Raw genomic sequence first — 25927 nt, 5'->3', positions numbered from 1 at the left:
TCATCCGCAGTTTTGTTTTTTTTTTTACAGCACTTCACGCTCTATGAAAGTACTTCCTTGGTTCATTCTTGTCCTTCTCTCCCACCAGATTCTAAGCTCCTTGAGGACAGGGATCTGTCTAGATGTCGTTCACTTCTGTCTCCCTGAAACTATCACGGGCTGGATTGCACCCCTGTCCCAAATTCCTATGTGGAAGCCTGAAGTGCCCAGGACCTCAGAACGTGATTGTATTTGGAAACAGGTTATCTGCAGGTGTAATCAGTTGAAAGGAGGTCGTGGGGGGGGGGGGGCTAATCCCACATAACTGGTGTCATGAGGGGAAGGGGAAATTCAGAGACAAACTCCCGCACAGGGAACACTGTGCAGATGAAGCAGATACTGGGGGTGATGCCTCCGCAGGCCAGCGAAGGCCAGAGACTGCCCACAGGCCCGCAGAAGCCAGGGGAGGGGCGTGGAACGGACCCTCCCTCCGAGCCTCAGAAAGAACCAACCCTGCCAACACCCAGGTCTTGGGCTTCCAGCCTCCAGGACTGTGGGAGATTACATTTCTGTTGTGTGAGACACACCGTCTGTGCTACGTTGTCACAGCAGCCCTAGGCAAAGAACACAAGCATTTGACACACAGTAGGTGCTCAGTAAATTTGAAATTTGGCTCAATGACTATATTGATGAACCGTAAATGGCTCTTTCTCAGCAACCAGGCCCATTCAGAGAGACGGGAACCTGGCTGCCTTGGCAGAGAAGGGACCAGCTTCCCTAAGCCTCAGCTTCCTCACCAGGGAGCTGGGAATAACAATTCTACTCCTTCCTGAGTTGCTGGAAGGCATCAAGGAGGTAACTCTCGCAGAGAACAGGAGACCCGGCTAGCCCTCAGCAAGCATCCCATCACAGATACTTCCAGAACACCTGCAGCCCTGCCCCTGGGGACAGTCACAGACCTGCCTGGGGATGGAGTATGAAAGGAACATGCCTCGGAGGCTCAGGGAGTCTGTCATGAGCTCCCGGAAGCGGGATGTCAGGGCAGGACCTATGACCTCTCTCAGCGACAACTGAAGACAAAGTAGAAAAGGTGTCAGATGACCTCTGTGGGGTAAGAGCTCCAAGAAGAAAGGAGGAGCCTCTGAGCCTCCCGTCTGACTGAGGAACACACAGGGCAGCCTGAAGGTTGCAAACCAAGCCCTTGAAGTTTAATCCAACTGAGAAGAGAGAAAAGATTCTTAGAAGTCTCACCACAGAAGCCTCCACATGAGGACAGGGCGAGGCCCCGGCTTGCCGAGCGCTGGCTCTGGAGAGCACACAGGGTGCGGCTGGGGGTGGGCAGGTCTGTGGTGACCTGGCCGGTGCCACGTGCGTGGGGGTGAATGATGGGCACTCTTCCCAGGAGAGTTAAGACAGCAGTTGCCGTGCATAGGACATTCTGTACCGGGCACCGTGCCCAAGGCTCGATGGAACACATCGAGCACATTAACTCTCCACCAAATGCCAGGAGGTTGTCCTGTTATTATGCTGCTTTATCAGTGAGGAAACTGAGGCTCAGAAGGGTCTGGAGGACTCTGGTAAAAGGAGCATTGGGACTCGAATCCAGTCTCGCCAACTGCCAGCCCACACACTCGTTCAGGCACCAGGTGTCCCCCGGCCCCAGCATCTGTTCTGAATGCCACACGTCACTGCTTCCCACAGCCTCTTGGGAGCCAGGAGGACTGTAATTATCACTGTCCCCATTCCTGCCACGAGAACCCTGAAGCTCGGCTGCCCCAAAGCCACCTTGCAGCGAAGGATGAGGACCCGGGCCCAGGTCCGCCACCGCAGCCGTAGGGCACTGGGACCCCCTCTCTCAAGTCAGCCCCGAGAGCCGAAAGATGATCCTTCCTCAGAGCTCCTGAAGGGGCTGGTGAGGCGAGCTGGAGGGGGACTGGGGGAACCTTCGGGAGGCAGTAGGGGGCCCAGTAAGGCACCCCGGGGTCCTACCTTCATCCTGCTCAGTCTGCTCCTGCTCGCTGCTGGCGTACGTGCGCAGGAACTCGGCGAAGGCGCCGTCCCGGTCCAGCAGCTCCTGGTAGGAGCCCATCTCCGAGATCTTGCCGCCGGTCATGACGATGATGACATCCACCTGGGGCAGGTAGCTGATGCTGTGCGTGACCAGGAGCCGTGTCTGCGGGCAGAGCGGGGACCGGCAGGGGTCAGCGCCCGGGCACAACAGGCATCCCCCAACACCTCGCCGGCCCAGCTTGAGTCTGAGCGCCTGGGGCGCCCCGATCTGTGGGCGCCTCCGTTCGAACCATGCCTGCCAGGAGGTGGGGGGCAGTGGGGAGGGAAACGGGCCCCCGGCCTCACAATCCACGGTCAGGGGGAGAAAGGATGGAGAGATGTAAGACAAAGTGCGTGCTGGGTGTTGCACGAAGCAAAGGGGAAGGGCTGAGGGCAGGGGTTAAATTTTAACAAGGGTGATGGAGAAGCTGATCTGTGGATGACAATTTGAAGGATGAGGGGAAGGCACAGCGGACAGATAAAAGAACGAAGCCGATACAAAACAATTCACATGCAATGGCTTGTTTAAAGTAAGCATCCCCAAAAAAGACGCTACAAAATTCATACACGCATGTGTATTTTATCCAATTAAGTCAAGTTTGGGAAGGACACTCAGCAAACTGCTTGAGTTGACCAACTTTTCCTTAAAGGGCCAAATGGTAAATACGATCGGCTTTCTGGAGCCTCCAGTCGTGATGGAACAACCGGGCTATGCTGCCGCAGCGGGAAAGCGGCCGCACACAAGACGGGAGAGATGGCCTGGCCATGCCCCAGTGAAGCTTTCCGTACGGACACCAGCATTTCAGTTCAATGCCATTTTCATTTTCAGAAGTTTCAAAAGACTATTTTTCTTCGGATTTTGTCCCAACCACTGAAAAATGTGAAGACCTTTCTTAGCTCAAGGGTGGTCCAAAATGAGGAAGCAAACCAAACTACTGAGCTCTGCTCTCGAAGCAAGAACTAGAGTGCAGGAGAAGGGAGGGACACCCCCCCCCCGACTTTACATATATTCTCATACCCTTTGATTTTGTACCATGGGCATGTATCATTCTGATAACAAAAAAAAAATTTTTTAAAGATTTTATTTATTTTATTTGACAGAGAGATCACAAGTAGGCAGAGGGGCAGGCAGAGAGAGTTGGGGGGGGGGGGTGTGGGAAGCAGGCTCCCTGCTGAGCAGAGAGCCTGATGCGGGGCTCGATCCCAGGACCCTGGGATCATGACCTGAGCTGAAGGCAGAGGCTTTAACCCACTGAGCCACCCAGGCGCCCCAAAAATTTCTTTAAAAATTACATTTATACAGAATTTTGGGGTGTATATGGGAATGCTTACAATAGGTTAAGCAGCACGTTGCTTACTATATATATATATGCATGATATGAAACCTTCTAAGACTTGGGGGTGCCTGAGTGGCTCAGTCATTAAGTGTCTGCTTTCGGCTCAGGTCAAGATCCCAGGGTTCTGGGATTGAGCCCCGCATCCGGCTCCCTGCTCAACAGGAGACCTGCTTCTCCCTGTCCCGTTTCCCCTGCTTGTGCTCCCTCTCTTGCTGTATCAAATAAATATATAAAATCTTAACCAAAAAAAGTTTAAAAAAAAAAACAAACCTTCTAAGACTTGAAAGAAAGAAAATCTCTAGAAGCACAATCCCAATTGTGCACAGTTGCTTGTGTGTTTTTCTCGTATTTTTCTGAATCTCATCTGTTTTCCCCAAGGGCATGTGTGTTATTTCTTTCTCCAGAAGGGGGAAGGGGGGAAAAAAAAAAAAAAGAACCAGTGCTCCCTCCCAACCACCCTGTAATTCCCCTAAAAACAATCATCATCATTAAGAGAAGATCCATTTCCTGTCACGTTACAGTGCTAAAGCAGTTTTTGTGCCCCCAACTTCTGTGCCTCAGCCCATGGCCACCTCAGCAGGAAAGGGGGAGCTGCCTGCTCAGTCAGAGGGAAAGGGATTTCACTCTGTAGGCCAGCCCTGTAATTAAATTAGGAAGAGGGGCCTCCGCTGGCCACATGGAGACAAGGACCGCAAGTCAGTGTCAAGGACATCCCGTTACAAAGACAAAGCAAGCAGGCTGTCCTGGGAAGGTATCCAAGGGAAGCATTAGAAATGTGTTCTTAAGTCCAATTTAAAAAAGAAAATCCTGGAAAGTGGGAAGTGAAGGATTCCCCAAGGGGAAACATTCTGACTTAAGTGAAGATGTGAGACGGCCAGATATCTGAGCCCTGCCCCATCAGCAGATACCTTGTTCCTCAGCATCCCCTTAGGACCAATCACGTTTTCAAATATGTGTTTTCCCACATGAGCATCCACTGCTGACAGGGGGTCGTCAAAGAGGTAGATGTCGGAGTCACAGTACACGGCCCGGGCCAGGCTCACTCGCTGCTTCTGGCCCCCAGACAGGTTCACACCCTGGGGAGAGACACAGCAGAAGGGTGGGGTTCCCGGGGAGCCTTGCAACCTGCAGATGGGGAGCCCCACTCAGGACGCAGCAGACCCAGGCCGGTGGCCCTGAAGCACAACACCGCCTCCTTTTGGCCTCCTCTCGCTGGAGCCCAAGGCCACAGCATGAGATGGTATCTACATGACCTGGGTTCAAGGAATGCCATGGGGTCTAGCCTCTACGAGCTGCTGAGCAGACACCCAGCACAGAGTGGCAATTCAGCAAAGGCTGGCTGGTGGCCGCAAACGATGGGGGTCTATAAGGAAGGCACCAGGAGATGCGGTACTGACCCTATTGTCGCTGCCGCTACTAGAGTTAATAGTGGACACTTCTGTGAGCTTGCTTTGATCTATCACTCACTGGAAACCACACAGAACCGAGGCAGGCTGTACTCTGGGAGTGCCAAAACCCAGCCCCACTCTCCAGGAGGAAGGGCACTGCTTTCAAGTTCACATGGGAGCACTCCAAGGAGCACACAGCAGCAGTCCCAGACCTCTCTCCGGCAACAGCCTACCAAATGTTACTTCCGTATGTGGCTGGGGAATCAAAGGGACCCCCCCCCACTGATTAACTGCCCAGTCTCTCTTGAGAGATGCCCGCCCTTCCTAGGCACCGAGCTGGGGTCCTGGCAGCCAGGGTTCTCCTGGATTGCCTCTCTGGCCACAGCTCTTTGGCCCAGGGGCAGACACCAGACCCAATCATATTCTCTCCCTCTATATTTTGGTACTGGGACCCAGGCAGGGAGAATCAGAAGTCTCCAAGGGACAGAAGACGACACTTGGGTTAAAACAACAACTAGCCCAGGCTCCTCTGCTAACTGTAAACCCAAAGAGTCCTGCTAACAGTTGTTTTTTCTTTCCAAGGAGCTGTAGATTTCCCTCAAATAAAAGAAATCATTTGGCAACTAAGGAAGCTGGTGGAGCCACCCTCTTGTAACTAAAGAGTCAGGAAAGCTCCTTGGTGCTGCTGTGGAACATCCATACTCCCCAAGCATACCAGATAACCAGCATAGTGCTGGAACAGGCTCGCTGGGTGACAAAAGCCTGTGCAAAGGCCCTGAGGTGGGAAGGGCCTCAGACAGGTCACTTAGCCCTTCTATGCCTCTTCCTCCTTAACCATGAAACGGAAGCAACAGTAAATCCCATCTCATGGGCTTGCTGTAGAGATGGAATGCATACGAAATGTTTACCACAGGACCTAGCACACAGTAAATGCTGAACATTAGCTACTATATCATTATTTTTACTACTACCCTTGTTTTGTAGGGGACTGTGGCCCTCTGAATCACTGATACCCCCCCCCTTGTAAAGTGCCCTCTGTCATGTGACTCTGAGGTCACGTGGCTGCTAAGGTAGTGTGCACCTCACCGTCCCTTATCTTCCAGTTCAATCAGGTGAAAACAACCATGTTTTACAGGACACTACTGGGGGGGTTGCAGTTTGGGTTTTGTTGTTGTTGTTCTTTTGGGCTTCTGCAGTCACCATGAGAAGAGCTTCCCCTTGCAGGAAGACGTGTGGAGCAGACCCCAGCCAAGCCCACGGTCTGGAACCGAGCTCAGCGGGCCTGTACTGTGGAGCAGAGCTGCCCAGCTGAGCCCAGCCTGGATCAGCCACCCTCAGTCAACTCGCACGCCCACAAATGGAAGAGTAAGGATTTAACATCAGCCCCTAAAATTCTGTGGCTGCTACAGGGGCCATGCTGCAGCCGTACTGACCTTCTCACCAATCTCTGTCCGGTCCCCGCTGGGCAGGATTTCCAGATCTGGGAGGAGGGCACAGGCTTCAATGACGGCCTTATAATACCGTTCCTGTAGCTGGCGGCCGAAAAGGATGTTTTCTCGGAGAGAATCATTCTGAATCCAGGCCTGCTGGGGGACGTAGGCCACTGAGCCCTAGGAGGCACAGACAGAACGCAGCAAACAGACAGAGAGCCTTGGTTAATAAGACGGCAGTCAGCCAGCCCACCCACTAGGGGGGCCCTACTTCCCAAGATCCTTTCATCACACCCACTGTTTCAGGAGGTGGGAAAAACGGAGTCACGACAGTCTTGGATGCCAGAGCTGGGATCAGACCCCATGCCAGGTTAGACACGGACTATAGTATCAGGAATTCAAGAGTGCAAATCCACATTGGTGAGGTTATTGTTTTACGTTTACTAAGTATTTCACTGAGTGCCTCCAGCAGCAAACGAAACTCTTGCTTCCCAAGAATAAGAAGTTCCTAACATGATTACAAAACAAGACCATTTGATTACAGTTACGCTAAATGCTAAGAGAGGAAAACGCGGGAGTCCTTCAAGGAGTCCTTTAAAGAGGGAGACCTAGTTTTGGTCATCAGGGAAGAATTCCTTGGGGGAATTCCCCGATGACACGGAGGCAAGGACTTCAGTAGTATCAAAATCGTCTGTTTCAAAGTGTAGTGTTCATACCCATGTGATCAACTACAAAGAATGTCATGAGAGTAAGGGCCGGGGGAGGGCATCTGCTTCATGTATTTCAGGAAGGAAGTTTTAAATGAGGATGGACAGGTGAGGATATGCTGGTGTGACAAACACGAGGCAGAAGAGCATCCCGTCAGAGGGAGCAGCACGGGCAAAAAGAAGAACCTGGTGCGTCCTAGGACCAGGAAGGCCAGTGTGACTGGAACGTGGTGGGAGGAACGAGCAGGAGACCAGGGGTCCGGTCGCACCAGGCTAGGGGTCCTGGTGAGGAGTGCGGGTTTTACTGGGAGGGAAAGAGGAACAAGTGAAGATTCTTATCTACGGGAATTTTAGGGGGACAAGGTTGGGAGTGGGACCCAGATGTCCCGAACCTCAATCTTCATTCTCAAATAACTGAACTGCTGACTCTAATACCGTAACTTACAAGAGGCCAAAAGGTCACAAAGCCTCACCACAGAGCCCAGACCATTCAGACATGGTGTGCACATGCTCCACCCAATAAAAAATTTGGAAAAAATCAGTATTTCAAGCACATTTCTAGAATGCCCCTTTGCGCAGCAAAACAACCAGTTAGAAATCTGTCAGCCCATAACACCAAATCCTCAGTGAATCCTCCCTCAACTTTCAGATCCAGCATTTTTGTATTTAAAGGCTTTTGACTTTAAAACAGCAGTTCTCAGCTGGGGGCAATTCTGCTCTCCAGGGGACATCTGACATCTAGACTCTCTTGGTTGTCACAACTTGAGGCTGTTACCAGCATCTAGTGCGTAGAGGTCAGAGATGCTCTAAACATCCTACAATGAACAGCACAGCCCCCCAGAGCAGAAAACCATCCAGCCCGCAAGGTCAACAGTGCTGTGTGGGTAGAAACTCATTAACGAAACAACACAATGTGGATGGTTCGGAGTTTTCTTTAGTCGAGCAAAGTCTCACTGTTCACTGATCTCACTTTAGTAACGTGTACTTGAAAACAGTGATGGCGCATTTCTTAAAATAACAGCTAAATGTCACCAGTTTAGATCCAAGAATTATTAACATGTACTTCTCTACTAACACATGCCGGGCTAAAGGGCCTCACGTAAACAAAGAAAGGATTTTGCTATTAAATAAGAACTCCATAAACAGATTCTGGGAGACTTTATTTCTGGGGAGGCAAACAGCTGTTGAACAGATGAGGAAGAGTACGGGCAAATACCTCCGGGACACACTGGGTTAACCGAAGTTTAGTAAGTTTTCCTCTCCTTGAGGGACTTCTCAGAGCCTTTGCTTTATGAATGTTTGAGTCTCTGAGAGGGAGGGAATCTGAGTTTGCAGTATTTCCCAAGCTTGTGGGAGCCCAGAACTGTCTATTACCCAAACTGCAAGGTGACTTTGCTATAGACCACACTCCTGGAAAGGCTGGATCAACAAAACTTGGAGGTAAGCTTTCTATACCAGTGAAGTCCTCCGTAGGGAATAAGCCACATGCATAAAACAAGGCTCTTGATTGCCAAAGAGACTCATCTGTTCACTAAAGCAGCTTTTCAAACTGTCCCAAAGACACAACAAATGTTAAGCTTTGCTACATTTATAAAACACAGATACAAAAAGAGATCCATGCACAGGAAGAACAAGCCAGAAAGACTCACATTTTAAGAGGGACCACGAGATGCACACTAAGTGCCACAGATGGGGAGAGAACGAGTGACCACGAGTGGACCAGGGAGCATCCGTGTATTTACTCAGTGTTTACTCAGCGCCTACTACTTGCTGTGCACTAGTCTCGGTGCTGGGATACAGCAGCAAATTAGTGGCATCAACTCTCGCCTTCCAAGGGGCCAGACAGAAGGGCAGAGAGAACGGGAGAGACAGAGGGAGTTCCTCGCTGCTCTCACTTCCTACACAAGGGCCGTCGTGAAACAAAACACAGCACCCCGCTCGCCCTTCCCCTCAGGCCGGCAGAAGCCCCCGCGGCCCCCCACCCACCCGGTCTTCGTCCTACCTTGACAGCCACGTATCCCTCCATCTTGTCCATCTCGGCCAGGAGTGCTGAGAGCAGAGACGACTTTCCACAGCCCACCTGGCCCACCACGGCCACCAAGGAACCTTCCGGAATGGAGAAGGTGATGCTGAAATGACACAAAGGCTCTGCCTCAGCCTCGCCCTCACCTGAACAGGTGGCGGCCCAGCACAGCTGGATGTACCCTGAGCGGAGAGAGGCAGAAGGCAGGGCTGTCACGAGCCCTGAAAGTCTGGAAATTACTCCCGCCATTTCCCCCACTAAGCTAAACTCAGTGACTGGTCTCGGGGGGCTGAGGTGTGTGAGGCTCCAGACAGCTGCCGGGATCCAGATGTGTCTCAGAGAAGCAGAGGCAGCGGGAGACACCTGGGGTGGGGGGATCAGGTCACAGTAATGGAGCCAATGCAGGTGCCCAGAGGAACAGACACCTCACTCAGTGTGAACTCTAAGGGAAAAAGGAAGCAGCTCCAGACACGGAAACCTGTGAACAACTGGGAGAGAAGGCCTGAAGGTGTGAAAGAACAGGTATGGTCAGGGACCCACACGCCCACCACAGAGGACGAGGCAGGGGGAAGTAAGGCTGGTGTCCCGGAGAGGTGGCAGGGGGCAGCCACACCCGAAGACATCACAGTTCGCGGTGCTAAGACACTCACACCTCGGGGATGGGAGCCTCGGGTTTTGAAGCCTCGGGCCCTGACAAAGATGAATGAGTGTGAGAAACGGGTCTCTAGAGAAATCACCCCCTCAAAGACGGCAATGCCAAGTACAGTAAGATCAACGCTCCGCCAGCAAGACTGCCTGTCCGAGGACATGGGGCTGTCGCTTGCTGCCAAGTTGGGACTAATTCCATGCACCCAGGGAGGGGCAGGCACCCTGAGCCCAGGGCCTCTTTGGGTTTCCTTCCTTTAGCTATGCTTTTCAATGGACGCTATTATGATTCAACCTCTTAGTGGAAATGCTGTTACGTTCCGCGGTCACTGACTGGTTAGTGCTTCTGAAAGTGCTGCACGGTTCCACCGAGTATGCTTTTGTCCTGGGCTGAGGGGGACCGGATGATGGGACCACAACAGAACACAAAGCCCAGTGAGGCAGCTGTGACTGTCCAGGTGGGAATGGGATATTGTTATAGCTGAGGAGAGGACAGGTTTGCACTGGGAAAGGTTTTGGGAATTCAAGATTGGAGGGATGGGGGTGACTAGAACAAAAAGACAAGAGAGACAAAGAAACAAAAGAGAAAAGGTAAAATTGAAGCAGGCAGGAGTTGTGAGACATAAGGAAGAACTTTCCAAGCGCACTGTCCCACCAGGAGTTTGCAAGGGAGGTGTTACAAAGACTCCTTTCTCTAAAGAGTCTGTCCCCTCTTTCTGAGATAATACACAACCAGGGAGTTAATACCACCCAGGGAGGGGTAACTGTTAAGGGGCCAGGGGGAATAAATGTGGTCCTAAAAAGGTCCCTTCCATCCCTGTGTTTTGGGGACTCCTCTGAGGAAGCCTCAAAGAGCCACCAAGCAAGGCAGAAAGGAGTAAGAGGCCCCTGACCAGTGGCCTGGGGAACCAGATCAACTCCCCGGACACTGTGCACTTTGGAAAATAAGGGCTGGGTAGTGGGAGGGTCTCAGACCAGGAAATGGCAAGAAAGGGTGACTGAGGCAGCCGTGGACCTTAAGAGCAATTCCATCCCCACAGCAAATCCCTGCTGCAAAGAATTCCTTTCAGTAGACCCAGGCCTGTCCGCCACCACCTGCAGCATCACTGCCTCAGACCCAGCCTGGCCCATCGGGAGTGCTCTGTCTCTCCTGGCATGTGATTGGCTCAAAGAGGGACACATGACCCAATTTAGACCAATAAGAGGCAGGTGGGTCTCCAGTCCAGCTTAAGGGGTACACTCCTGGCCAATGAGGGCTATTTGCCGTCACGAAGGAAGAGGCAGCTTGAGAAGGAAACAGCACAAAGGGAAACTGAAAAGAGACAAGATGGAGAAGATCCTGATGACACTGAGTCCCTGGATCATACTGTACCTGAGTGTGGCACTCGGTGACACAACCCCAAAATTTCCATTTGTTGCCTAAGCCGACCTCTGCAGCATTTCTGTCATTTATTATCCAAGGGAACACTCTGTGCCAGCATACTCTCACCTGCTCCCCCAAGAAGGTATGACTTGACCTATTTCCCAGTGGGTAAACTGAGGCTCAGAAAGGCAACCAATTCAGTGTCACAGAACGAGAGTATGGCTGGAATTCCAACCTACATTTGACCACCGCCTCGAAGCTCTCTACATCCTGGCTTACCCACTTAGCGTCGGAGGGTCACTCCTGGCCCAAGTGAACGTGGCATTCTTCACGGTGATGCTGTTCGCGCCCCCGCCTGAAAAGCACCAGCAACAAACAGTATGTCAGGCAAAGGCAAGGACAGAAGTCCCGAGGCTGAGCGTCAGCAGGAAGCTCTCTTCTTCTTTCTAACCCTTTTTAGTTCAGGGCCAGATGTTAGACACTTGCACTTGCGCATTATCTTGTTACATCATTCCTGGTTTCTAAAGAACCCCAACCAGCCCCACAAAGCGGACAGAAACCACAACAGGGCTCTGCCCTGAACGCCGGTCGGCTGCGCCACCCAGATGCCCATCTGGCAGAGGCGGGAGGACTCCTTGGGGTTTACTCAAGGCTCCAGGGCCTCCCTCACCCCACCTTGGGAGGATTGGGCAACTCTGGCTGGGGCGCCAAGCAGAAGGCAGGGTCAAGGGGAACAAGCACTTCTCTCCATCAGGCTGGCCCCTGGCCCTCACCACCCCTCAGCCCTCCCTTCTCATTCAAGGGGGGGTCCTGGGCCAAGGCACTCGGATTGCAGGGCTGTCTCCTAACGCCTCTCCCTGCATCCCTTCTCCCTCGTGCCAGGCTCACATCACAACAGGTCAGTCTTTCTGAAAAACCAGTCACACTGTGAAAAAGCAGACTGTGAAACAGGCGTGGGGGGGTGGGTGGGGGGAATGAGGAAGGGAAGAACGATTAGACAAATCCGGCCTTCTACCGACAGCAGTGGCTCTGGATTCTAAGCTCCAGGCTCCTCTGTCTTCATTTACTTTCCCTCCCCTCCCTCTCCTTCTACCTCCCGTCCCTCGCTTAAAAAAACTTAAAAAAAAACGAGTTCTGACTCTTCAGTAAGAGCCTCCTTAAAACCACCTAGAGATAAGATGGGCGTGTTTTGAAGCTATCAAAGAGAAAGAGAAATTCCCCTGCACACCAAAGAAACAAAAACCTCTGGTAGGAGGCAGTTATTGGTTAACCTGACCTTCCCTCCCTCACCCACACCCACAGAAGAAGGAGGAAATGGGAAGGTGCTATTTAAGTAATTTAAGAAAAGTCACTTGAGTCAGACAAGCTAGAAAACCACCAGACACGGCTGAGAGCCGCCAAGGTGCCCCGTCTGGCAACCATGGAGTGTGGATAAGCATCTCAAAAAGTCAAGCAGCCTAGGAAGGGGGTGCTGAGGCCTGGTATGCACCAGGTGGCCTGGGGGCTTTCCAACAGGGCACCAGCAGGGTGCTGGGAGGAGCTCCAGGAACCTGAAACCTCCGTGGGCGGTCCCAAAGCTCAGCCCTGTGGTATGCAAAGAAAGAAGTCTACCAATAAAAATCCACATAACACCCTGACAAAGAAAGATACCTTCATTCCCATTACCCAGATAGGGAGACCGAGGCTTAGAGCGGACAACTGACCTGCCCAGGTACACAGAGCTGGTGGCTTGGAGCTGGTTAGTCTCCAGTGTCCCTGCTGCACCTGCGCATCTGGCCAGAACAGAGTCAAGATCTGACCCCGAAACGGGCCCCTGAGTGGGAGGCCCCACCCCACGGGCTGCCTCTTAGCGAAAGCACCAAGAAAACAGAAGTTGAAGTTCACCAGCCTGGGATGTGCAAGATAAGGCCCTGACGCCCACCCGGCTCCGGCTCCGCAGAGCTCCTGTTCCCTGGGGCCTCACACCCAACCTGAGGGGAGCCTTCAGGGCACAGAGGGACCCAAGGTACACACACCATCTTTGACCGTCCTTCGCTCGATACTGTCGGGCTCCAGCTCCTCATGAGACAGGAAGATCCTGAGGCGTTTGAGGGAGACACTCGCCTACACAGAAAGCAACTGCAGTTATTTTTAAAAGCATTTTTGCAAAAAAAAAAAAAAAACAAAAAAACAAAAAACGACCGAGGCTAGCAGTTGGAGGTTTCCCCTGGCAGCTTCGTGTTTCGTGTAAGAGCATCCCTTAGAATGAGACACATACAGGTCTGGGTTCTTGTTTGTTTTCCTTCCAAAGCCCATCACGGGTATTAAAAAAGAGGGCAGGGAGATTGTCCTGGAAGACAAGGGACTTCAGAAACAATAACCACACGCAGGGGTACAAGCTCGCTACCAAGGGAGAAGGAAGCCCGGGAGCTCTACGGCTGAATGATCGCCCTCCCACACGCTGCGAGCCAAGAGACGGCAAGAGACAGCCTCTCCATGGTTCCCGACAGGAAAAGGAAACGAACAATGTGCTAGAGGTGTCAGCAAACACTCCTGTGGTCATTCATTGGATACGCCTTAAGTTTACACAATGTTATTTATCAATTCTATCTCCTACAAATAAACTGAAGCAAAAAAAAAAAAAAAAAACCCCAAAAAACCAAAAACACAAAACCACTGAACAACAGAAGACATGCACGTTCAAATATTTACAGATGAAATGTCAAGAGGTCTGGGATTTGCTTTAAAATTCTTCAGGGGAGTCTGACTGGTTGCACTGGTGGAGCACGTGACTCTTGATCTTGGGGTGATGACTCTGAGCCCCAAGTTGGATGTGGACATTACTTAAAAATTTAAAAGAATCTTAAAAAAAATGAAGGAAGGAAAAGAATTCTTTGGCAAGGAAAGGAAGAAAAGAAAGGAAGCAGGAAAGGGGAAGAATGAAGAAGGATTCGATGAGCCAAGTGTGGCAAAATGTCCAGCCTGGGTAAATGCTACATGGAGTTTGTTAACACTGTTTGTTCTCACCCTAGGTCTGTGCACATTTGCAATTTTTCATAACAAAAAGGGGTTTTATTTGCTTAATTATTTTTTTAACCAGAGTTGTACAATCAAATCTTAAGGTTCATTTGCCTGTGTGGCTGATAATTGGGTTTTCAGTATGAATGCGTTCAAATGTTGGGGAGAAGACGACGAAAACATCCCTCCCATTGGAAAGCGCAGGAGCTCCTTCACATGGAGTGAAAGTGTGACCGAGTGGACAGTCTCCTCACCTTATAGAGTCACTGCCATGGACTTTTGGATTTCTGGGGGATCTAGGTTAGGGTTTTTCCAGCAGTGGGTTGAGGTCTATCAGTGGGTTGTGAAATCAATTTAGTAAGTCAAGAAACGCAGTTTTGAAAAAGTAGAGGACGACGGAGCAGAGAGGAACAGACCGCCTCGAACAGGGTAAGTATTTCAGAACCTTACGGAGCTTGGGGAAGCCTGGTCGCATGCAGTATTTGTGTTGTACGTTCAAGTGTGAGTTCCTCGTCAATAAGTAACGTATTCCTTTCTTTGGGGGCATGACCAAAACAGCACGAAAGCCACTGGTGTGAGCCTCGTCCAGCCGACTGGGCACGGTGGGACAGGTAATAAAGGGGGAGCTGTATGGAGCAGGATCTGTAGGCCCTTTTACTTCCTTTCCCCAGAACCCCCTCCCTCAGATCCCTCCAGCCTCGCCTGTACCTGCACGATGCTGCTGATGACCATGGGGAGAATATTCAGGGGAAATCGAAGGATGTTGAACAAGGCCAAGGACACGAAAGCTTTCTGGGCATCCAGGATGTTGTTCTTGTCGATGGTCACGTAGACGGCAAATGTAGACAGGGCCACCTGTAAGCAGAGCGTCCAGCACTGATTGTGTCCCTGCATCACAGACACAACCCTAAGAGCAGCTGCCCTCCCCCTGACCCCGCAGTGTGTCTGAGCCCACCCCGTCCCACAACAGGCCCCTGGAGGCAGCAGGAAACACCTAAGGCAGTGTCTAGCACATAGGAGACACTCACTAAACACTCAAAGAATGTACCAGATAAATGGGCAACCGGGAGCTCCAAGTCCTGGCCTCTATGCCAACCTTCTCCAGATCACAGTGGACAGACATGCTGGGGATCCCTCAACACCACCCAGTGTAATCCCTCTGGGCCTTTGCCCCTGTGGTCTCTCTGCCTGAAACAACCTTTCCATGCAGATGGTGGCCTGATTCTTCCCTCCGACCCTTTGGAGAGGTCGCCCTGCCCCTCCACCCAGAACAACCCTGCTCTGGCTCTCCATCCTTTTATCCTGGCTTATTTTTCTCTGTAGCAACTACCACGATCTTTTATAGCACCACCATGTGCATGTCCTGTCTGTCTCCTGGACTACGGCGGAAGCTCCGCAAAGACAGGGACTTGGTTTTATACACAGAGGTTATCTTCAGGGCCTTGAACAATCCCGGGCATACAGGAACACCCTGGGCAAGTTACCTCCTCTCCCCATGCCTCACATCTCATCTGTGAAACAGGGCTGGACGCAAATGGTTAATGGCACTATTTAAAATTCCTTCTAGCTCATAGAATATATGATTTTATAGCCCCAGGAAAGGAACATTATTAAAAATAAAATAAAAATAAAATTTAAAAAAAAGGGCAAGCAAAACTAACACACAAAGGTACTCCCTTCCTCACGAAGTCAGACTTGCATTAAGCCCTGTGGTGGTTTCTGGGACTTAACCACCCAGGCTCCCAGCCGACCGGAACTTGGGTTCTGATGCTTGAGACAATGGCTCCTCATCTCCCTTGCCAGGAGAAAGGGAGGACAGTCTCAATAATCTGGGGTCAGGCTGCTCTGCTTGGGAGGGAGGTAGTATATCAACAGCCAGACTCCTGTGCCTCTCCTATACCGCTGGGGACAGACAGGGGCCAGGTGTCGCCAGGCGGGGCTAATGGCAGGCATCCCACAAAGACTGCCCAGAACATGCTATCAGAAGCCATCTGGACAACCTTGGACCTCAACAGATGCACACCAGTCCCCGTCCCCCATATTAGCCCCAGGATCCCAGAGCCATTAAAGGCTTTCTCTGCAGGACATAAACTGCTCAGGTCCCACCTTTCTGAGCTCAGAGCCGATATGTCCGGAAGTCAGGGTCTGGCACTGGAGCCCTGCCTCCGGTGTGGCTGTGGCCCAGTGCAGGGCCCAGCACAGGGCCACAGCGCAGGGGTCACAGCCTTCTCATTTCCTTACTACCTACTGGAAGGTAACATAGCTTAAAAATCAAAACCAACAGCTCTGCCACATATCAGCTGTAGGAGCCTGGACACATCATCTCCCCTCTCCAAGCAAGCCTCTGCTTTCCTCTCTACAAAACGCGAATCCAGATACACCATCGCAGGGTGGCCAGCAGCAAGAAATCAGGCACTTCTGCGAAGTGCTTAACACACTACCCAGGGCTCAGTAAAATGTAATACATGGCCATTGTTTTCATTTCTGGCTATAGGACTCAGTCCAAACTCCTTCGTCCATTCTTCCAGAGAATCTATTAACTGGGTTCCAAGAGCAAGGCGCTGGGGGGTAGAGCTGGTTCCTTTCTGGCCCTGACGTTAACAAGCCGGGTGACGCACCAGCCTCTCATCCGAAGGTGTTCTTACTCAGAAGGCTCCAAGTATCTCCACACAAAGGAATAGTATTCAGCCATTAAAAAAGGAAGCACAGACACCTGCTGTGACAGAGATGACCCCTGTAAACATGATGCTCACTGAAACAGAAGCCAGAACACATGAAGCCCACGTACTGGGTCATTCCAACTTATATATCCCGAACAGGCAAATCCACAGGGAGAGAAAGCAGATGAGTGTGCCTGGGCTGGGAGAATGGGGAGTGACCATCAATGGCTATAGGGTTTCCTTCTGGGATGATGGGAACGTTCTGGAATTAGACAATGGGGACGGTTGCACAACCTTGTGAATATATTAAACACCACTGGGTTGTACACTTTAAAATGGTAAATTATAGCTCACTAAAAAAAAAAAAAAAAAGAACAAAAACCCCGCCTCTCTGAAGTCAGTCCATTTGACTTTGCACAGAAGCCAAAGTCTTGACTCCAGCCCCAGGGCCTATCTGGTTTGTAAAATCTCTTCCCTTCCTCTCCTGCCATTCTCCCCCCAACTCCCGTTCCAGCCCCACTGGCCTCCGTTGGGTGGGCATTGTCCTGCCACAGGGTCTTTGCACGTGCTCCTCCCACTCCCCTGTGGGCCCTTACTCAAGTCACCTCCTCAGTGATGCCCTTAACCATCCTACTTGAAACTGTAAGCCCTACCTATTCCACCCCGGCCTCAATCTTTTTCTTTTCCATAGCACTTACAACTAACTGTACACTATCCAGCGCATTTATTATGTCTAATGTTGATCATCTGTCTCTCCCAATTAGAATGAATGACCACTCCATGAGGGCAGCGAGTTCTGTCTGTACTAGCTTGCAGCTAGTACAGACAGAAATCTGAACCATGGCCAGATCCTCAGTGAATGTTTGTGGAGTGATGAATGGACAGATGGACACATAAACAGATAGGTGGGTAGGGGCTAGATGTGGCTGGGGATAGAAGATAACAAATTCAGAGGTGTCTCCTCAGCAGTGGGGAAAATCAGGTTGCAGGCATCTCGCCACCAGAACACACCACCCCACCAACGCCATCATCAGGGCAGCTGCTGACAGCACAGAGCATGTGTAGAGAGGGAACAACATCACGTGGCCCATCAGTTCCATGGCCCTGGCTTCTCCAGAAGTGGAGGCCATTCTTTATCAATGATTAACTGAGCACCTACTGTGTATCAGCCCTGTGTGTTGAAGAGTAAGGCAGGCCTGGCGTTCCTGAGACTCATGGTCTAGGGTAAACAGGTATTAAGTGAACTCTCTTTAGAAGGGGTATTTGGGAATGGGTGGAGATGAGTGGGGTCAGTGTAAAGAAGGGGGCCTGGGGTCTGCCACAGCTTTGTGATGGGTGAGAGTCAAGGATGTAAAAAGCTTTTGCAAACAATGAAAAACAAGTGTCCCACTCCAGGAGCTAATAGTGCTTCCACACTGAGAAATGTGGCAAAGAAATGAACCATCTACTCCAGCCCAACTCCTGAAAAACCTGATGTCTCTTTGTGTAGGACATCTGTTCATTCAGTCTGCCCATTATCCACTCCCATTTCTGGGATACCCCGATTTTCTTTTATCTCAATGAGCTTTGGCCATAAATGAATTGCTCATGTCCCACCCCAAGCTCCCACAGAAGCCACACAAAGCTCATCAATCCAAGCATCCCATCTCCTTGGCCCCAGCGATTCAGGCATAAGCACGTGGCCAACTGCAATGCCACAGTGAGACCCAATCCCACAGCTTTGCTGAGACTAATGGGAAAATGGGCTAATGGGGCCTCTCCCCACAGGCGTTACTCAGATGACAGGATGAACGGTAATTATGTGGTGAGCAGCTCCCTGACAAAAGAAAACACCATGGAGAATGCACAGCTGAGAGACAGGCGGGGGGGAGGGGGAGCTTGTCACTAGCTCCGGAACACCTGGATCTAGCCATGACTGAAACCCCAGTCATGCTCAAAACCAGCAATTTCTCACACTTTTCAGTCTTGTGACTCAAAAATCCCACTTTCCTTTTCTTTTTTTTCTTTTTTTTTTTTTAAAGATTTTATTTATTTATTTGACAGAGAGAAATCACAAGTAAGCAGAGAGGCAGGCAGAGAGAGAGGAGGAAGCAGGCTCCCTGCTGAGCAGTAAGCCCAATGTGGGGCTCGAACCCAGGACCTGGGATCATGACCTGAGCCGAAGGCAGCGGCCCAACCCACTGAGCCACCCAGGCGCCCCCCACTTTCCTTTTCAATCTAGTCAACTTGAGCAAGGTTTCTGCCAATTGCAACCCAGTTCCTGACTAACACAGTTTATTCAAAAACCTTTACTCATTCAGTTATTCCCCTACTTTACATTTACTGAACGTGCACCATTTGCCAAGTCCGGTTCTAGGAATGCAAGCCAAAAAAAAAAGAGGAAAAAAAAGAAAAGATAACGTCCCCGTATGATCTGATCAGCGAAGAAATACACAATGGCTAATTACCATACAGAACGATAACTACCCTAACAAAGAGAGAGAAGGATAAATAGAAGAGGAGAAACTCCCAAATCTTCCAAGACTCAAAATGGTAAATATTGATGGCAGCCTGCGGATACTATTTTAAAAAGCACATTAAGTGTACATGATGGATGCCAGGCTTTGTATTTCAGAAAAACAATCCCATCAATCCCACCAAACTGGCATCCCCACTCTTGTCTGACCTCCTCAGGCCTCTGTCTTCCATCATACCTTCCGGTGGGTAAACACCGCATCACCCTTGAAGTGTAGGAATTCGCCAGTGGAAAGGACATACAAACACCTTTCAAGGGAACCAAAGGCTACATATTTTATCCTAATGTAGTCAGAGGCTTCAGTGTCCCCGCTAGGGGCAAGGTCTCCAACTGACACCCAGGCTCATCTGTTTCATGCCAAACGGCTTAACAAACTCCATCTCTGGAAGCCCGTTACCCCTACCCACCCCCAACACGATACTGAGCGGCAAATTCAAGGTCAAGAAAAGCCAGTTGCGCTCTTAAGTATCTCTTGATGGAGACTAGGGCAGGAGATGTTAAGTGAAGACAAGCTAGAGACTGGACACTCAGTCAGAAGAGCTTGGGGGTTATGGGAAGTTTCCCTCACCCCAAGTGTAACACAACCCAAGTACTGAACCCTGTCAGTTTCTCCCTCTGGCTGCAGAGCTTTTTCCTATGAAAGAAATGCGACTCAAAATGTTCTGGATTTCTGTATGACTTACCATCATGCGCGTCAAGCTAAGTAAAAGAGATATGTAAGTTCGGTTACATTTATGATGGACAGTCACTGCTATGCTGCTGCATACACAGGCTTTCCCTGGAAATACGCAGAAGATACTGGTAGAGAGGAAAGCTAGATGACCAAAGTCTGAGGACGGAGACACACCTGCGGTTCTCTACCACAGGACACCTGGCAGTTTCTGGAGACACCTCTGATTGTCCCAACTGGGAGGGGGGACACGGAGGGGGAAGAGGTGACACTTGGCCTCTGCTGGGTTGAGTCCAGACATGCTGCGGAACACCCCTACAATGAGCAGGACAGTGCCCCTCCAGCCCACAAAGAAAAAAAGAATTATCAGGTCCCAAACGGCAACGGTGCTGAGCTTGAGAAACCCTGTGCTAGACCTGTTGGAACAGCTTCAACTAGTTTTACCAAGGAATACACTGTCCTTTTTAAAATAAAATGCATCATACAAAGAAGGACAGTTAACAATTATAAACACACTGAGACTATTTAAGAGTTTAAAGGAAAATAATCAAATGAACACCCTACGTAACTATCACCCACTCTTCAGATGCTTTTTAATTCTAAAAATCAAAGAAAGCCATCAGAGATCTGGGGAAAGTTGGGGAGACCAGAGTGTTCTCAAAGAATGAGCTGGCAGAACCTTCCAGCCACGAATGCTGGCATCTGTGAGCCGGAAAGGATCTAAGAGAACGTGAAGTCCCAGACTGGCTAAAAGAGGTCACTTCGTATGGCAGCTCCAGTCCGCTGACACTGGTCACCGGGAGGGTGGCCCAAAAAGAACTCAGTGGGAGAGAACCCCACAACGCGTTGTGGACATCTAGTGCGGGGACGGGAGTGGGGAGCAGGCAGAGGCCTGTGTGACACCCCCGTGGCCCAGCCCTTCCATGTTCCATACACAAGAACCCAGAGGCAGGGAGGCGGACTGACTGGTTTCGGGTCACACCAAGAGCTCGCAGCCAAGTTCAACAGGCACCCCAGGGGTCCACACCTGTTTATATCTGGCCCATGGGTTTAGAATACTTTAACAGACATAGATAATTTTTTTAAAAATCAAAATAATATATGACACAGGAAGCTTACGTGCAACTCAAATTTCAGTATCTTTAAGAAATTTTTAGGGGAATGTAGCCACGCCTGTTCCCGTGTCTATTACGGATGGCCACACTGGCAGCAAAGAAGAGAGGCAGCAGAGGGGCGCCTGGGTGGCTCAGTGGGTTAAGCCTCTGCCTTCAGCTCAAGTCATGATCTCAGGGTCCTGGGATCGAGCCCCACATCGGGCTCTCTGCTCAGCAGGGAGCCTGCTTCCCCCCTCTCTCTGCCTGCCTACTTGGATCTCTCTCTGTGTCAAATAAATAAATAAAAATCTTAAAAAAAAAAAAAAAAAAAGAAAATATAGCAGCAGAGAGGCTATGCCCAGAATGTCTACAATGTTCGCTAGCTGGTCCTTGGTAGAAAAAGCTTACTCACTCTTGCTTTTTCCAGTGTTTCTCAAATACTCTGGAGAAAGGGAACAGATGGAAAAGAAGACAATATACTTTTCATTTGATGAGTTTCTGTATGGATTCAATTTTTTTTTTTTTTTTAAACAACAAATGACAAGTATTTGCTGAGCACCTACGATGGGCTATTTTAGGCACGGTGGGTACGGCAGTGCACAGAGAAGACAAAATCCCTGCCTTCCCGTTCCGGGAGCTGCCCTTCTCATGGAGGGACAGACAGACAATAAGTACATCTTAGAGCACGTCTGGCACCTGCCAAATCCTGGGCTCTTGACTGGTCGGCAATGGAGGAAATGCTGACACAGTGCTGTCACCCGACTATAACACTGAGGGCACAGCGTAGTTCTGCCCATTGTTTTTCTAACAAGGACACAGAGAGACCTGCTTGACATTCTGGCACAAATTTCTTATCTCATCGTGAACCTATAAACCAGCAGCTCCTAGAAGTGGCTGCTTCTGAGGACCCCTGGGCTGGTAGCTACCAAGAGCTGGGAAGACAATGAAGTGGGGGAGGGGGTGGGTGGCCATTCATCCAAGGAGTGGTAGGACCAGGCCTCGATGAACCCTTGACGTTTTTGAACATGTTCGGGCATGAGAACACAACCAAACCCCCCGCGAGGTGGGCTAGGGTGGGCGTGGCTTCACTCACCAGGAAAGGTGTGCAGACCCAGGTGAAGGTTCCCACGGCTGCCAGGTAGGCCGATTTCTTGAGCACCTTCAGCTCCTCCTGCCTGATGGCCAGCACCTGGTCCTTGAAGGCCAGTTCCCAGGCGTAAAGCTTGAGCACTTTGATCCCGTTGAGAATCTCATTCATCAGCTTAATGCGATTGTCTTTGCTCTTCATGTGGGCCACCTTCAGAGACAAGAGCAGTTGACACCACAGCAGGGGACCCCGTCTGGCCCCATGGGAGAAGGGGGCCTTCAGAAGGGTGCAAAAGCTGACCCCGAAATCCCTATGAATCCTCCTCCTTTTGACCCTGAGGGCACAAAGGACTCCTTTACCGAGGGAAGAACCTGCTTTGGATCACGTTAAATGGGACACTGATTAAGACACCTATTAAACTTAGATCTGAGAAGCAGAAACAAGAACAACCCTGCGGTGTCCAGGGAAGGCGGGCAGGGACCCTACTCTGCTGATCCAAACACAAGAGAGACAACGATGCTGGGGTTTTTGGTTTTTTTTTTTCTTCCCGCCTCCATTTCCTTAGTTTCTCTACTGAGCCATACTGCCCGTTAGATAGCACTGGGCGTCTTCCAGATGCCGAGCCCTTTTCTAAGCACTGGGCATGCATCTAGCCACTTCGTGCTCCTAAGAACTGTCGCTGAAGGCTCTGGTCATTCCCGGGTCACGGATGAGGACGCTTTTTAAGTCCAGGAAAGCCAAAGCCAGTGACTGACGCGGTTTCAAAAGTGGGCCACTCAGGGAAGCCTACTACACAGCATTCAGAGGACGAAAGGTGACAGGGCCCCTTTCTTGCATAACCTCCTCCCACCCACACCTGCGGAGGCCTCATTCCAACAGGTCCCCATCCTGGGACTCATCATCAGCGCAGTCAAGCATTCTTATTTGCAGTTCCACAGGCACATCATAAACAGCCACCAACAGAGGAGCAGAGACATCAACTCTGGCCCCTCTTGGTTATGGACCATGTGGTGCCAGTTCAAGAGAATGAAGTCACATTAGATGGAAAGATCCCTGAGACGTGGTCTCAAATGATCAGACCAGGCTGCGAAATGGGCCATGTGTATAAAAACATATATGGTGGTGACACCATGAAGAAACACACCCAGGCCCACCATGAAACCTAACTGTATAATCAGAGCTCTCTATAAATACACAGAAAGTTCGAGAAGGGTTTGCTTCAACATGCTCACTGACACAGAGAGGAAAGGGAAGGAAATATTCCCTTTTAATCTATACACTTTTCTATCAATGGAACATTTTTTTATGATAAGAAGGCAACAGCTCTGTCACTTGGATATTGAAAAACTTAAAAAATACAAAACACTGCTGAAGAGAGTTGAACGCTGAGCCTAGCATAAGGTAAGAGGGGGAAAAAAGTCAGGGAGAAATGTTTACTCAACTCTTGAAAATGCACAGAAAACATGTAAATGATTGAATTTTGTGGGAAATAAGGAATTTCCCAGAGGCTCACACATGTGATTCCGGTCACTGGCCTAGGTCTAGCTATTTTGGGGATCCTAACCTTGGCAGTCCACCAGAATCACCCAGGAAGCTTTAAAAACTGATGCTTGGGGTCTCACCAACATGAAATGAACCAGAATCCCAGAAATGGAGCCCAGGAATCAGCATTTGGGAAAGCTCCTCAGGGGACTCGGACAGGCATGCAGGGCTGAGAACCCCTCCAGGGCCTGTGAAGAACTCAGCTAGAACCCAAATGGAAAGGCCTCGACAAGAGCCCAACTTGGAGCCCTGTGGCAACAGACACCCAACCTGGTAAGTCTTGGTCTTCATGGCCATCACGGCATTGACAGGAACCATAAGGATCATCACAGCCACCCCAGCCAGGACGGACGGGCCCAGGTTCTAAGGAAGAAAGAGAACAGAGGTCTTTAACAGGGGGCTTCTCTGGCTGAGCCACCCCACACTGATCCTGCAGACCTGGCCGATCATCTTCAGGGCAGATGCGTCACTCTTACCCAGCGACAGGCTTATAAGAATATTCAGATTTATTTGTGAGCCTCCCCTGGCGTCCTACAACCCCTTTAAGAACATGACAGGGCCAGATGAGTTTCAGAAACTAGAACTTCAGAACGGTGGGTCACCTGGGTGGCTCAGTCAGTTGAGCTGCCAACTCTTGATTTCGGCTCAGGCCATGATCTCGGGGTTCTGGGACCGAGCCCTGTGTGGGGCTCCCCTGCTCAGCAGGGTGTCTGCTTGTCTCCCTCTCCTTCTGCTTGAAGGGCCCCCAGCTCTCATGCTTTCTCTAAAGGACTTTAGAAAGGTAAGAAAGCGTTGAATAGCAAAGAGTTAACACAGCCAGTCTAATGGTTTATCGTGTTTGAAGGCCTGCTTACAGATTTGGCCCTTGGCTGCCATCTGGGAGCTTGGATTTAGGGAGGGCTCCCACCATTCTCAGAACTGGTATGAGTAGTTCGCTGGGCCTCAACTCTTTGTACAAACGCTATAGCTTATGCTGAAACCCCCTTTGTCTTCTGAGAGTCTCAAAGTCTGGTATGGGCCAAGCAGAGGACACCTGTGCAACCAATCCCCAGTAAAAACCCTGGGTGTTGGGTCTCTATCAAACTTCCCCTGGCTGACAACATTTCCCACGCTGTGGAACTTGTTGCTAGGCAATTAAGTGCATCCTGTGTGAGGCTACTGGGAGAGGAATCCCGAAGTCTGTACCTGCTTCCTGCCACCCACAGCCCATTCCTCCCCCTGTGTATTCACCTTTTGCTTTCTCCTGCTGTAAAAATGAAAGCCCCAAGTCCTCCTAGCAACCTGGCGTGGTCTCGGCGACTGCTGACCCAAGTGAGTCCATATATTGCATTACACGACCCCTGGGCCCTAGCACAGCACTCCGTCATCAAGGGTACTGACCTCTCATCACCAAAATAGTACCGGCCTGAGAGAATAATCAAGATCACAAACACTTCCCCTCAGCTCAGGTCAGGTCAGTTCAGGTTAAGGCACCACACGAGTTAAGGAAAACTTCCACACCTTTTGGATTTGGGGGTATGTAAATAAGAGGTTGTAGACTTGTTCTATTATCCGAGTGGCAGATAAGGAAACTACCCCTGAGAGGTTAAGATGCCAAGATAAGATACAGATCTCCATTTTTTAATTTCAACACCTGAAAAGAATACAGCTTGAGAAACTGGCCCAGTGTACATACTCACATGGATGAAACTACAGGGTAATGTGATTTTTTTCTCCCCCTTAAGCATTCGGAAAACCAGGACGGCTAGTCTCTTCCGAGTCAATGCACACGGGGGCACTGGTCCTAGTCTCCCCAAAAATGCTGCTGTTGCTCATAACAGTTTCTGCAAAGTATCTCCACCCAGTGACCAATTACCCACCTTCGAGAATGAAGTGATTTCTACCAACAATCTAAAGCATTCAGAATAAACTCTGACAGCAAACAATAATTAAAAGATACTCGGGGCACCTAGGTTGCTCAGTGGGTTGAAGCCTCTGCCTTCAGCTCAAGTCATGATCCCAGGGTCCTGGGATCAAGCCCCGCATCAGGCTCTTTGCTCGGCAGGGAGCCTGCCTCCCTTCCTCTCTCTCTCTGCCTGCCTCTCTGCCTACTTGTGATCTCTGTCAAATAAATAAACAAAATCTTAAAAAAAAAAAAAAAGATACTCAGTGTGTTCATACCCCATACACCGTTCTATGAACATAACCTGTACTGATTCATTCCTTCATCCCAACATCCCTATGATGAAATGTAACATTACCATCACCACTTTGCAGATGAAGACACACTGAGGTTTAGTGACCTTAGGGAATGACATCACAAACCTAATCATTGAAGAGGCAGGATTTGAACCCAGACAGTCTCATTCCTGAGCCCACACCACTGTCACTATCCTATACTGTATTTTTTTTAAGATTTTATTTATTTGACAGACAGAGATCACAAGCAAGCAGAGAGAGAG

General features: G+C 50.2%; 1 protein-coding gene across 1 annotated transcript in view; it reads right to left on the bottom strand.

The window, feature by feature from the left end:
• The window catches only part of ABCC1 (ATP binding cassette subfamily C member 1), a 131070-nt gene that overhangs the window by 28144 nt on the left and 76999 nt on the right, over positions 1 to 25927 (bottom strand). Inside the window, exons 11-19 of the mRNA XM_047714454.1 lie at positions 23757 to 23849; positions 21951 to 22154; positions 14627 to 14773; positions 12937 to 13024; positions 11201 to 11276; positions 8893 to 9019; positions 6187 to 6363; positions 4274 to 4441; positions 1969 to 2152 (exon numbers count right to left, since the gene is read on the bottom strand). Of these exons, the coding sequence (XP_047570410.1) occupies positions 1969 to 2152; positions 4274 to 4441; positions 6187 to 6363; positions 8893 to 9019; positions 11201 to 11276; positions 12937 to 13024; positions 14627 to 14773; positions 21951 to 22154; positions 23757 to 23849 (1264 nt within the window). The remainder of the gene's footprint in view (positions 1 to 1968; positions 2153 to 4273; positions 4442 to 6186; positions 6364 to 8892; positions 9020 to 11200; positions 11277 to 12936; positions 13025 to 14626; positions 14774 to 21950; positions 22155 to 23756; positions 23850 to 25927) is intronic.

Source organism: Lutra lutra, chromosome 18, assembly GCF_902655055.1.
Source record: "Lutra lutra chromosome 18, mLutLut1.2, whole genome shotgun sequence".
Lineage (NCBI taxonomy): Eukaryota > Metazoa > Chordata > Mammalia > Carnivora > Mustelidae > Lutra > Lutra lutra.
The sequence above is the reverse complement of the archived record's forward strand: the minus strand, read 5'-3'. Positions and strand labels throughout refer to the sequence as shown.